At 33.1% G+C, this 13,618-nt stretch overlaps 1 protein-coding gene and 1 long non-coding RNA gene across 4 annotated transcripts in view; one reads left to right on the forward strand and one right to left on the reverse strand.

The window, feature by feature from the left end:
• LOC146995158 (uncharacterized) overlaps nt 1–13,618 on the forward strand; it is a 172,791-nt gene that overhangs the window by 85,077 nt on the left and 74,096 nt on the right. The gene's annotated exons all lie outside the window — the stretch shown is intronic.
• Nucleotides 1–13,618, reverse strand: part of LOC118183447 (WD repeat-containing protein 47-like) — a 136,045-nt gene that overhangs the window by 60,667 nt on the left and 61,760 nt on the right. Inside the window, exon 1 of one of the 3 annotated variants that reach the window (XM_035352986.2) lies at nt 3,301–3,419. The exons of the other annotated variants lie outside the window; for them this stretch is intronic. Within the exon in view, the coding sequence (XP_035208877.1) occupies nt 3,301–3,366 (66 nt within the window). The 5' untranslated portion in view covers nt 3,367–3,419. Of the gene's footprint in view, nt 1–3,300; nt 3,420–13,618 lie in introns of those variants that run through there. 3 annotated transcript variants of the gene reach the window in all.

A 13,618-nucleotide genomic window follows, 5' to 3' on the forward strand; every position in this document is an offset into this window, starting at 1 on the left:
TAAATGTTCACCGTGTGCACTAAAGTCTTTATCCAGCCTTTATTTTTGCAACCCTTGGTCGTAGACATCTATTTCCAGTTGCAAAAATGTTTTAGGCACATAGCCCCCGTGGCTTTGCCATATTCAGGTAACCTACACAAATGGATACTTCTTTGTTTTAGCGCCTCCCAACCATATTTGGCGATTTTAGATTTGCGGTAAGACCCACCTCATTACTTGGTAAATTAAAGCTTGTTAATGTCATGTTCACACATACAAAAAAAGGAATGAATATATTTAAAAATAAACAACATGATTTCGAAAGCCTCATCAAAACTGAATAATATAAGAACACTCGGCTTAAGCAAAGATCAAGCAAGCATGATGCTAATATTACGATTACGTGCCGACGTAACACGCAGCCGGTGCTAATATACGATCACATGGCGAGGCATAATAACACGCAGCCAGATTTTCGCGAGATAACTCGGCTGATTGGCGATTCAGTCTCGGGGGGGGCGCTATAACAGAGAAGTATCCCAAAATGTTTTAAATGACGCAAATGGTTACAGGCGAAAATATCGCGGCAAAAACATCAAAACGTCGCGGAGGGAAAAAAAAAAAAAAAAAACGCAAGGCGAAAACATCCCCGTATAAAACATCATGGGAGAAAAGAAAGCAAGAAGAAAACATCGCAGTTCTAAAACATCACGGTACAAAACATCGTCGTCGAAAAGCAATTCAAAAACTTCGCGATTTAAAAACATCGTCGTCGAAAATATCGTTGTAAAAAATAAAGCGCCTGCAGATCATCGCATGACGATGAAGAATTCAGAAGGGAGCTTAAGCATTTTAAACTGAAAATGAGTTGAAAATTAATGCTACTTATAGCGGTTAATATAATTTTATAAGATGATAATTAATTACACAATTTTAATAAAGGTAACCACATGCAATTACTCATGTTCCATTTTCTAAATTTTTAGGCTATGTTTTTCATAAAAAATTGGAAACAGAACTTTATAGAAAAAGATAATTGATTAATGGCCTTTGTTAGTAAACTATAAAAGTTTAAAATTCTATTAACTGATATGCCAAAATTATTTTTCTACTCAGTTTCTGTCCTTGAATGCTTAAATTTTCTTCTTATTTTTCAGCACAAATGTATAATTCAAAAATATAAAATATAAAAGTAAAAACATTCTTCATTCCTTCTTACTCTCATAAATCATTATGCAAATACGAGAAATTTTAAAGCTTGAAAACACAGGTATGCGAAGTTGCCGTCATGCGATGTTTTGTACGTGCTTTGTTTTTTACCACGATGTTTTCATCAACGATATCTTTAAATTGCGAAGTTTTTGAACTGCTCTACTTTCTATGACGATGATTTGTACCACAATGTTTTAGAATTGCGATGGTTTTTCACTGCTTTCTTTTCTCCCACGATGTTTTGTATGACGACGTTTTCATCTTACGATGTATTTGCCGCGATTCTTTCGGCGGACACCGACGCAAATATTCAATTTTTCATTTTTTAATTTAAAGAACACAGTTTTATAAAATTTACAAAATCTAATTTTTCATACATTTCTACTGTCTCTGTACTTTATATCTAGGGAAATCTTGCCCTGGTTATAAAAAATAAAATGCAAAAAATTTGACTCCCTTAAGATAAATGTTGACCGAGATATTTTATTTCAACATTTGCGATTTTCGATGTCATATTGAAATCGCATTAGGGGCCAGGTTAATAAATAAGTTAGAATAATTCGAGGTTGACTTTTCCTCCTTAAATGCCTTTCCATATAGTGCTTTATCATTTATTAGTTGTGTGATTTGATGAACACCACATATGCGCACTTTAGCCGAACGGCACACGTTTTCGCCCCTCTCTCACGTGGCACAAAGTCGAGATTTTTAGAACAAGAAGAGAATTTCACGGTAATAGATGGTATACGCTATACGCCAGCGGAATATCATGTTATAAACCTTATGTAAATTATATTTGTTTTGTTCGTGTTATAATAAAGTGCTCGTCATATTCGTACGTATACTATATGAAAAGCTCATATCAAGTCCACGTTAAATATATCTAGAACACACGTCACAGAGGATGTATAACAGAGTATAACACGTCACGAAGGTGTCAGAGAAAAGGGGTATATTTATAATGAAGCTGTCGTCGGGCGTTGACGAATATCGGTGTGTCACTCTGAACGTCATCATCATATGTCACCATTGACATCAACATCACAAATTATATATCACTATAATAGTTAGAATTAGTTTTGTTCATGTATTATGAGCAGCGACACTAACAGTATTTGGATGTGGAGTAATTGTTATTTACAAATGGGAGGAATGGAGAAAACAACTTTTAAGCTTTAATATTCTACCTATGTATGTTCTTAATGGAAAGTACCTTGTGATTTTGTTACAATGATTTTTTGCTTTGAGACCTGCAGTTAATCACAATAATTTCAAAAATAAAGTTTTCTACGTTTTTATCGCTATTCATGATTATGCGTACCTCATTTCAGATACAAAACCCGACGATCCGACAAGATTAATAATTATTCTAATAGTTATACTACATTTAGCTATGACTATTACGATTATAATCTCTATCCTAATTAATGGCATATACTGATTTGATTACACAATGATTTAAATGAGAATTAAAGAATACAGATTAAAAAAGGATCTTTTTTGTTACAGGACAATACGTGCCAAAACAAAGATATATGCGGCAATATTGTCTATTGACAGCCGTTAAACTAAATGGTGTTGTTATTATCTCTTATAATAGGGTTTTTTTTAAAGTAAGGATTGTCAGTTAGAGGTTATTAAAGTGTGTAATTGTAATTCATTCTTTGTTTACTGAACTAACTAACTTAAAAGATATACATCTTATGTTTAGAAAAATTATAATTAACTGGAAGAAAACTGATGACGAAAGTTTGTTCCCTCTTTAGGAGTAACAAGTTAGCACAAACATCTTTCTAAAAAAGAAAAGAAAAGAAAAAAATAAAAAACTGACGGGTGTTCTCACATAAAAGGAAAATTAAAAAAATAATGTTTAAGAATTAAAAATTCGAGTGTGTATTACGCTCGTCAACATTAACCGGAGATAAATTGAAACAATTTTTTCCACTTCGACACTGATTAACATAGCTGAATAATTTAAAATAAAAATAGTTGTAATTTTAACTGATTATTTTTTTTCTATTCATAACATTCAACTTTAAATAACTACACTTAAGAAACAGTTCACATATGGGTACGACATAGCTATATAATAGCATTATTAAAACTTACAAACAGGTGTCTTCGGCCTCCGATGGATAGATCGCGATTTGCAACGAACTGTGAATTCTGGTGCATTTCGAATGGAGATATCCGACACCTCAGCGCCCCTATTGTATTCGGAAGTAACCCTTATCGGTAGTTTTACGCTTATCAGTGACGTATTAAACATTCGAATGTATCTGTTGCCTACATCTATAATAAAAGACAATAACATTTGTATGTTATTGCCTTTTATTATATTATTTATTAAGGCATGCCTGGTAACACACTGCTGAGTTATAACAATAAACATTTTTTCTTTTCCAAGCTGTGCAGTTTGATAGCTCATAATCGCTGCAGCCGAAAGTATTCGTAATCGACATCAGTTCGTGTATGCGTGCAAATGTAAGTAAGTATGTCGCTAACTTATAAATGTCAGAATCGGAGAAGCATGAAATTTGGTACATATGATCCCTATCATAATTCTAAATAGGCGGCAAATTTCTTTGAAAATTGGTTACACGGGAAGGCCTTAGTTTCTTGAAGGAAATATTCAGTTTTCCTTATGTTAATGAGAATGCCTATAGCAGCATAAAGACAACGAACTTAAACGCACAATTTTTACGGTACGACTTTCATTATAATTGGTTTCTGAAGTCAAATATAAATCGCTTTTTCTCAGCCAATAGATTATGGGTAGAATACTAAAAATGATACTGCAGCACTTGAAATAATTTTAAATTAGGATAGAAAGTCAAAATTATTTTTTGCTCGAGATAATATTACTTACTATGCTTATCGATGTCTGCTTACGATACGGAAATTATGATGACAAAACTTTTTTTTGGATCGTATGATGGTAAGGTATGCGACAGCCATGTACCTTAAGAAAGGGATGCTTTCGTGAAAGACTTACTAAGGGACTAAAGGACTACTAGCACATTTATATTATGGCAAGCATGCAATAGCTATCTGCTAAAGAACAGTAATACCTTCTTAGAGAGCATCATGAGAGAAACAGGCTCGTATTCACATTACACTTGGATTGGATTGGATTGAATTATTCAGTTATGGCAAAGTACACGAGGGCTATCTGCCTAAAGGGAGGGATGCCTTCGTGGAGGACTTTCTAAGGGGAACTGGCTCGTATACACGTTACACATGGGGAAAACCACGAAAACCCCCATGCAGCCAGCCCGTTCGCAGGATTCAAACCTCACATTACACAAGGAGAAAATCACGAAAACTCAACACCAGGTCAGGATTTTAACTACGGTTGAATTACCAGAGTTCAGCGATTTTTAATGCTCGACCGCTAGGGGGCAGTCTTGATAAGGGAAACTGGCACACATCCACGTTATAGACGCGAAAACCACGTAAACTCCCACGACTTCAGCACATAGTTCGGTTAGATTACGTTATTTGAATATGCCAAAGCACACAAAAGCTATCTGCCTAAGGGTAGGGATACCTTCTTGGAGGAACTTCTAACAAAACTGGTTCCTAGTTATGTTACGTATGGTGAAAAACACGAGAGCAAACCATGAAACCAGCCCATTTGTTGGATTCGAACCTATTTGTTGGTCGAACTATTAGCGTTCAGCGGTCCTAACGAAATCGACCACTAGTCGGGCAAAATGTGATTTTATCCGAAATATAAAAGTCGGTCAAATTACCAGCCTTCATAAATTTTCCTGCTCGACTGTTTAAGGGGATTATGATTAAATATTTTATCGTTCTCTTTATAAAAGAAAAAGATGAATAAATATTCCGAAAAATATTATAATTATATCTAATACAATATTCCGACACTTTATCGAAACGCATGTTTATCTTTGTTTACTTTTCGAACTAATACCGTATTTACTCGAAAATAAGAACCTTTTCCCTGGAATATATATGATTTCTGTATTTAAGAATAAATTTTAAGAAATAAAAATATAAATGAGTATTTTATGAGAGCAAGGTTCTTATTAGAATTCATTTCCTTCTGATTGGAATGAAAGGAAAGTAACCTACATAATTCTTTACTCTGGTATAGAAAGAAAAATTAGGAAAAGTTTTGTGATATATATTTATCGATTTTCTTTCTAGGCATACCAGTGACAAGTGTTAGTTGACGTAGATCTAAACTGAAATTGCTCAACTAGATGTGGCTGTTATAATTACCGGTAGTTATGCAATGTATACTTAAATGCTAACATTTAAAAATGCCATTTAGAATGATAATTAAACTACTCGTATTTATACTCATTTCTATATCTACAATTTAGCTATTCAATTAAGTATGATAATTAAACTATTCCTTCTCGTTCTGAAACTTCTTTTTATCAAAAAAATCGTTTATAAAAACCTACCAAATTTTAAAACAACAGCAAAAACTAGGGAGTCTTATTTTCGAGTAACTTCAGTAACTTGAAAGATAACCAATGAAAAAGTATTAAATCAAGATTTACATCAATGAAAATGTTGTATTTTTGGATTTTCATAAATATTTGACCAGCAGAAGTAGCATTAGTTTTGAATGTCAAAAATCTAAAATTATTAATTTAAAATATAAAAATTTTAAAAAATCTCATTTTTCGGAAAACTTGAAAAGGGAAATTAACTAGAAAAATAGCCTGAAATCGCATTTTCCTCTTTTTGTTAGTTAAAAAAATTGGCTGGTAGAAAATCCAATTTTCAAGTTATTTTCTCTTTAACTGAAAATATTAGTTGTTTAGTCCCAGGAAAACAGGATTACGGATTCCGATTCTTGGGAAATTTGCAGCATTTCCTTAGCTTACTTCAGTTAAAATTCATCCTACCCGTGATGGATGATTGTTTCTGTAATAAAAACACTTTTTATCTTTATGTGTGGAAAGAAATTTGATAAAAATGGACCCTTGACAAAAAATGTTTCTGAAGTAAAATTTTTACAGTTACAGACAGTTTACAGACAAGTTTTAAAGAGAGTATTTGTTGCAAGCTTACCGCGCAAGCGATGCAGTGAAACAGATGCACAGCTATGTTTTGGATAGTTAAGCCTTTTCTTTATCAAATAAAGGCAAATGTCTTTTCATAGCGCTGTTTTATGAAATAATATTCTAGAATTTTTTTTTTCTTCCATCTGACTTTGTCATTTTTAACAGATCATTTTAGATGTATTGAGGACTCATTCTTAATTAGCATGCCTATCGTAACTATTAAGCATTAAGTCATTTGTAAGCGTTAAGCCGCCCAACCGGTATAGTGGTTAGCGTCGCTGACTGTCGTGCCAAAGGGACCGGTTTCGAATCCTGGAGAAGGCATGGATGTTTGTAAATGTATAGTATCGGTGCGGTATGGCGGCACTCTAAATATGCGGCTAGCTGAAGGTCCTCTCGTGTGGTTTGGTGGAAGGGGAGAGGGGTTGGAGACCCTCAGACCCGTCGCCCCTGTGGTGCTCTCCATCAAAATTGGAGGCGGAACTGAGCCAAATCGTATTGTCACCTGTTAGGTGCTGAAGGCTGTTGCCAACGGCAGGCGAAATCTAGCGTTCCTTGCCACGAAGAATTTCGTGGTCTTGGGCTGTCTATGTCAGACAAGTGAGCATAAGCAACAACAACAAGAAGTCTTTTCTGCTGTTAAACTGAAATCTTGATACCAAAATAAAACTATAATTTTGTTTTAATGTTATGATTCTCATAACTTTTACTTTTTTAAATATTTATTTTAAACTTTAATGATAAACTCATCGAGAGATTAGACTGTAATTTGAAGTTCTCAAATTGCAGTTTTTCTTCATTAAAAAAAGTATTTTCAGTATTAATTAAATGCCATTTAATTTGCTTACATTTTTTGCTTATCAAATATACAGTGTAAAACATAAACACTTGAAAAATATTTTGCTCATGAGAACCAGGCCTTCAAAAATTTGTTTTAGGGTTAGAATCCACGTGCAAGTTCTAGATATACGTAACTCTGGAAGAAGATGGGAAACCCTGGGGGTACAAAATAGAAGCTTATATTAGGGATTCTCTAAATCTTCGCTATCAAGAGTAGCTTTGGTATGTAGATAATGAGGTTAGTCGTTTGAAGATGAAAACGTTGGGGAAGGAAAGCAAAAAAGAGAGAGGAGAAGATTAGGTGAAACAAGAAAAGAGATCCCAAGACTTCAAAAACTCAACGAAGCATCATATTATGCATTCCAAGCTTCAGTGAGAATCTCACGCCATGCAGGATCAAATAATCTAAGACAGGAAGCACGGTTTTACACACATTGGCGTAACTTTCCTGCATTAAAGGAATATTTTAACCTCACCGAATTCGCTGTCAGATCAAAATAAGGAAGTGATTTTTATAAGCTGCACATATAGTAAAAGACATTAAATAGTATATTATTCGCGATAAAAACAGTTTACTTTTCTAGGTTTAAAATCGTAACTATTTTTTTTCTAATAATGGGAGAAAGTGCGAGTTTTCTAATAATGGGAGAAAGTGCGAGGAGACCAAAATTTACATTTATCATTAAACGAAGCAAAAGAATGTTCTTAATTATAAGCTGCATAATAAAAAAAACCCCATTTACACACATTAGTCGCAAGACAAAAGGATTATAGAAAATTATCGTATTATAAACATTTCCGTTGCAAGGGAAACTAGTTATAGAGAATTATCACATTATAAACCCTTCCAGTAACACACCAATTACAAAACAAAAGAGTTACAAGGAATTATCGCATTATACACACTCTCAGTAGCACATCAGTTTCAGGACGAAAGAGTTTTAGGGATTATCAAAATTCTCCTTTGTGGTGTAAGTGGTTAGCATGTACAGCTTGTAATAAGAAAATCCGTAATTCGAATCCTGGCGAAAACAGAAGTAATCTTTCCCATTTACCGTTCCCGCAAACCTAAAAATCTTTACAATGGTGCCAGAACTAAAATAGGTGGATGATAACTCATCACCTTTAAAATTTTATTGACTGGCTTTCATGCCTCTTTCGAATGGGTCTTTTAAACGGGCGGGAATATAAGGAGATAATCTCATCCCTCCGCTTCCCCGTGCACGCTTTTCTGGTGTAAAGCAGTTAACACAACAGGATAACAAGTGGAGTTTTCCACTTTCCATCCTCAAAATCCTGATGTGTATTACAATTTTAAACATGCATTCCCCAAATATATAGGATTTTATTGTTTATGGTGATTTCAAATGGTACAATAAAATCGCTTTGTCAGCATAAATAGAATTTTAAAGACGGTTTTTTTAATTTATTGGAAAGAATTCCTGGTCTTTCAAATTAAATTTAATTTAGATAATTTTAACCGCATCAGTTTTGCTCAAAAACTATCGCCTAAAGTAAATAAAGAAAAGTGAAGGCTGAAAACATCAGGTTATAATCTTAAAACCCCGAAAAGTTTACCGTTAAAATTTCAAAAATTGCAGTAGAATATTTAAAATAATTAAACAATATAAAAATCGTAAGAATAAATGGAAACTGCTATTTGACCAGCTCTCGTTTGAACTTTTGAAACAGTTTCTAAGCTAAGCAATAAAATAGATCTATCAGTTTATGAAAAGGTCCCCAAAAAATCAAAGATCTAGGAACATCAAATTTTATATTTAAAAGAGTTGTTGCTGTAAACGGCAGCAACAAAAATTGCTGTGATATTATTTCACAGCAAAATGTAAACTAACTATGCATGGAAACCTGCATACTTATTTAAAAAGAAAAAAAAAAAAAAAAGACTTCAAGACGTAGTTGCGCGTTTACTCACCTGGACTGTTTGCAACAAATATTTCAAGTGGCAATACTTTCTACTTTGCCAATTTATTTATTTAATTTCAATTTCAATTTAATTATGTACTAATTAGTTATAATTATTAACACCAGACGGAATGTTAGTCCGGATCTTCCATTTTCCGTTGTCTCGCTTTTGTGATATACAATTTTCAAACAAATATTAATCATATATCTATACATACAGAAGTTGAGCACACATGTACTAGTGAATAGATATTGTTGTAAATTTCTATAAATATTTAAATTCTATCAATGATGCATATAACGTTCATAACTTATTCTTATAATGCTTCAAATGATAAAAAAGTAAAGTTGTCAACTATAACGCTCAAAAATATCACAGGAGAGTCACACTAGAGTGTTCTGTGCGACTTTTAAATTCTGAATCCTTTCATTCTTTATATAGAATGTATAGATATATAAACTGATAGTAAATAAAAAAAAGGATTGCAAATTAAATAAAAATTTTGTTAAGAAAATTATAAAGGTCTACCAATTCTTTTTCCGAGAAAAAGGTTACAAAACCGAATGAACGAAACATTTAAAAAACGGAATTGTTAAAGGAAAATTAAAAAAAATAAAAATTATAGAACATGAGACATAGCAAAACAAGTTGCAAAATAATTTTGCTCAAAAAAAATTTTAATCTCCTTTGTTTAACGCTTTCATAATAGCAAGGAAGAGACGGAACACTGTTGATGCGTAATAGCTATTAGATCCATATTGAAGAGGAAGAATTCTGATTGCGTAGTATGCTAACGTCTTGACTTTGTAATATCTAAGAAACTTGGCAGTCGAGGCAATTTTAATTCCATTTTTATTATCCAGTTGACGTTTGTGGCCACAAAAACTTATTCAAAAACATTTGCATTTCTGATATTATAGCGAAAGCAAACAAAACAGCGAAATTACATCCTACCAAGGCAGAGAGCGAAGCTAAAGTGCGTAGTTATGCAAGATGGAAGCTTACGAAGAGAAAGGTTTTGGTTTGAGTTAAAGTTTCAGTTCCCAGTTATTACGTCATCAGCGCTGCGCAGCCATGCTAAATGGAATGATCTAGAAATGACGAATCCAGAGAAGTTACTACGATTTTTAAAACAGAGAGGAAAAATTAAAAGAGTTACCGTTAGTTTAAACTATAATTTTAATTTACATATTTTTTTCTTATATATATATATATATATAGTAAGAAATTTAGAACTAATATTTCACAAAGACCAAAAATTGAAATTCATAATTAATAAATTTAAAATAATTGCAACAAAGAACTTAAAAATGTTAAAACTAAAACATTTCAAACAAGCAAAACCCCATTTAAAAAATTAATGAAATTTAAAGAAAAATGAACAAAAGCAGTAGAGGAATTCAATCAACTCCAATGCTACTTCGTCAGGGGGGAGGAGCATTGAAATCAATTGAAATCACTCTTCTACAAAAATCCTTGCTTTTCTATATCCAGAATTAGCTGCGCGAAAATGCTAGGCATGTTTATATTTTGTTTTCAAAAGAATTATTTTGATATATATATATATTTACTTGCGGCACGAAATTCCAAAACTGAAAACTATAAACACTTTGAAGATATTTCCTTCGAGGTGTTTAATTAAAACAATACATTATTAAATAACACCACAGCCGCTTTCACTAACCTACGCAAACTGGCATTTGATTTCATTCGAAAACTTTTTGTGATTCTATTGTAAGGATTCTAAGTTTTACTAACGTTTATTTTATTTTAAAACTGTACTATCACTTCTTATTTTCTACTTCCGGCCAGAATTAAACGCTTTAACTTATTTATGCAAATTGTCTTGCTAACGCCAAGTGCTTAAGTTGTGGCTTTTTGCCAAGCAAGAGAGAGGAAGGAGTTATTGGAAGCAATCCGCTAGCCACTGTAGTTTTACGAACTTTCACTCTGTTGCTGGTTGCCTTCAAGGCCAGAGGTCTAGCCCTCTTGAAAATTGCAGACGTATCGTAGTTTTAGCAGTTCGGCGTACTACATACATACTTTTCTTTAAATAAAGGCCAATCTTAGTGCTAGGCACTTGTATACTAATTCAAAGTTAGTTTTAGTTAGAGTTTTAGTTAGTAGTTTTTATATTCTTACATTCAGACCACAAGTGGTTGGTCTCTGTATTCCGAAGTTTCGGAAATTCTTGTAAAGTATAGAAAATAAAGGGTTTCGTATACCCTTCCTGCTTGTATTGTCTACTTCACACATTCTTGAACATAGCTTGAGTAAGCTCCCTGTTCCTACTCAGGACCAGTCATGTTTCCAAAGCAAGTCAAAAGAAACACTAGTCCTGATACTATGATCAGTGACTTTGGAAGCGAGTGCGCAACCACATACTAATTCTCTTTTCTTCTCAGCGACAGCGATCAACACTCTTTATTACAGATCTATCTTAATTAAAAAACACTCAGTATATTTACACTAACATAAGAATGATTTACGAACATAATTACAGACACTTCCTTTTTAAACGGTGTAGTAATTGCGTACCTAGAAGCAGTGATATGTAATTAGCGTTTTCGTGATGACAGCGGACATTTTTTGCGCAAGCTTTCCTTTTACAATCTTTACGAAGAGGAATTAAGCTAGATTGTATTTTATTTCAAGTAAAATAGAGATCTTATGTAGACAAAAGTATTCTTACTGCAAGTAGATGAAAGTATCAGAGATTGGATATGATTAGGTTATTTGAACACGACAATGCATTTAGGAGGGTTATCTGGCAAAGGGAACGAATGTCCTCGAGGCGGACTTTCTTAGTTGCCGAGATAAACCTTCACTGAAAAAAGGAGGCTTACTTACTTACCTCACAGTTTCTTACAAAACTTACCTCACAATTCCATTCTTTCATTAACATAAAAGAATTTGTTAGTTATTAATAGTAATAAAATAAGCAATAAGTACTCGTGAAAAGTTTGGTATATTGAGGGAATAACAGCCTAAGCATTAGATACAAGAACAACGGGCTCATATTCACGTTACATATGTGGAAAAACATGAAAATTAACCATGCAGTGAGACCCTTCGTTTGGGTTTGAAAGCCAGGCCGAACTACTATTATTAGACAGTTTTAACCACTCGGTCATTGGTAGGGCCCAAAGTTTCAGCATTCACCCTACTTGTTATTTGATTTTTGAATCTTCAAATAATGTGCAATATTTAAAAATGTCTAGTGAGTATATTAATTGTCATTTTGCGTCGCGTTTTCTCTCAAGGAAAAAACAATTCTTTTTGGCTTAATAATCTCATTTTTTTCATTATTTTTTAAATAATCAGGAATGCAGAGAGAATCAGGAAACAATCAGAGCTAGAACGAATGAAGTCTAAAATGTGTTATGCAATTTATTACGTCTTAGTGGAGCTTTTATGTATTTAAATACTTAATACAGTAAGATTAAGTATGTTTGTAGCTCTGCATTGTTTGTAGCTCTAGAAGTATCAGATGCTGCTAACAGCAGAAATAAAATGAATGAACGATTGTAATGTAGCGGTACGAAAAATTAAAATTAAAATGTTGAAGATTCAGCTAAATTACTAGATTTTAATTTGCAGTCTCATAAAAATGTTTTACCGCTAAAATGTTTAATTCAAGGATTAAGTTCCTTTAGAAAGCAACAGAAAAATGCAATTGGTATGAACAATTGATAAAACGATTATCAAAACCATACTTACACACTTGAAAAGATTCCTTAAAAATTATGCAGTTCCAATTAACTTCGAGATGACTTTATTCCATGAAATTCCAAAACGACGACAAGATGAATTGTTTGCTTTATTGGTATAATACTAAATGCTGGAGATAACAAGTTCTTAATTTTGTGAAAATTTTGCTTAATGCTTTTCAATATTCAACATATTTAGAAAATTACTTAATAGTTTCATATAGCATGTCACAAAGATTTGCCTACCTGTTTACGGACATGTCAACCACAATCGATTAATACCTTGATGTTTTCCTACAGAAATATTGTATTTACTCGTATATTCTTCCCCCCCCCAACTGTATTTTTTCCCCAGCACGTAAAAAGCACAAATTTCTGTTTCACGATATTAGCACAAGATTCTGAATTTTTTTTAACATTTGTGTAATTTCAATTCCTCAAGTTTCCCTAAATTTAAAAAGGAACAGACTACAGAAATAATTTTCAAACGAAAAACTCCCTAATGGTCTAGTTAGGGCACACAAGAAAGGCTGGGTATCTCCGACGTAATGAAAAAGTGGCTCCAGATTTTTCATCGGCCAAGTGCTCTTCTACGTACATAAGAAGTCACTGCTAGTGTTGGAAAACGTCTGCGGGACTCTCATGGAAGCTATTTAAAAGAAACACACATACACAAATGAATAGAATGTCATCGTTCCGTAAGGGCTTATATCATTTCTGCAACTACTAGAGGTATCAATGAATACATCTAGTGGTACACTATTTCTGAGATTTATATAAACAGGGAATGTCAACAGAGTCGAAAAATTTTACTAGAATCCGAAAAGGCCAGAGACCATCCACTGAATTTCGGATGCAATGATTCCTCCTGATGAAGCAATGATAGAGAAAGGCTTCATAAAAATGGG

The sequence above is a fragment of the Stegodyphus dumicola genome, chromosome 10 (assembly GCF_044657685.1).
Source record: "Stegodyphus dumicola isolate Sdum_Otavi_A_Nest chromosome 10, ASM4465768v1".
In the NCBI taxonomy this organism is placed as follows: domain Eukaryota; kingdom Metazoa; phylum Arthropoda; class Arachnida; order Araneae; family Eresidae; genus Stegodyphus; species Stegodyphus dumicola.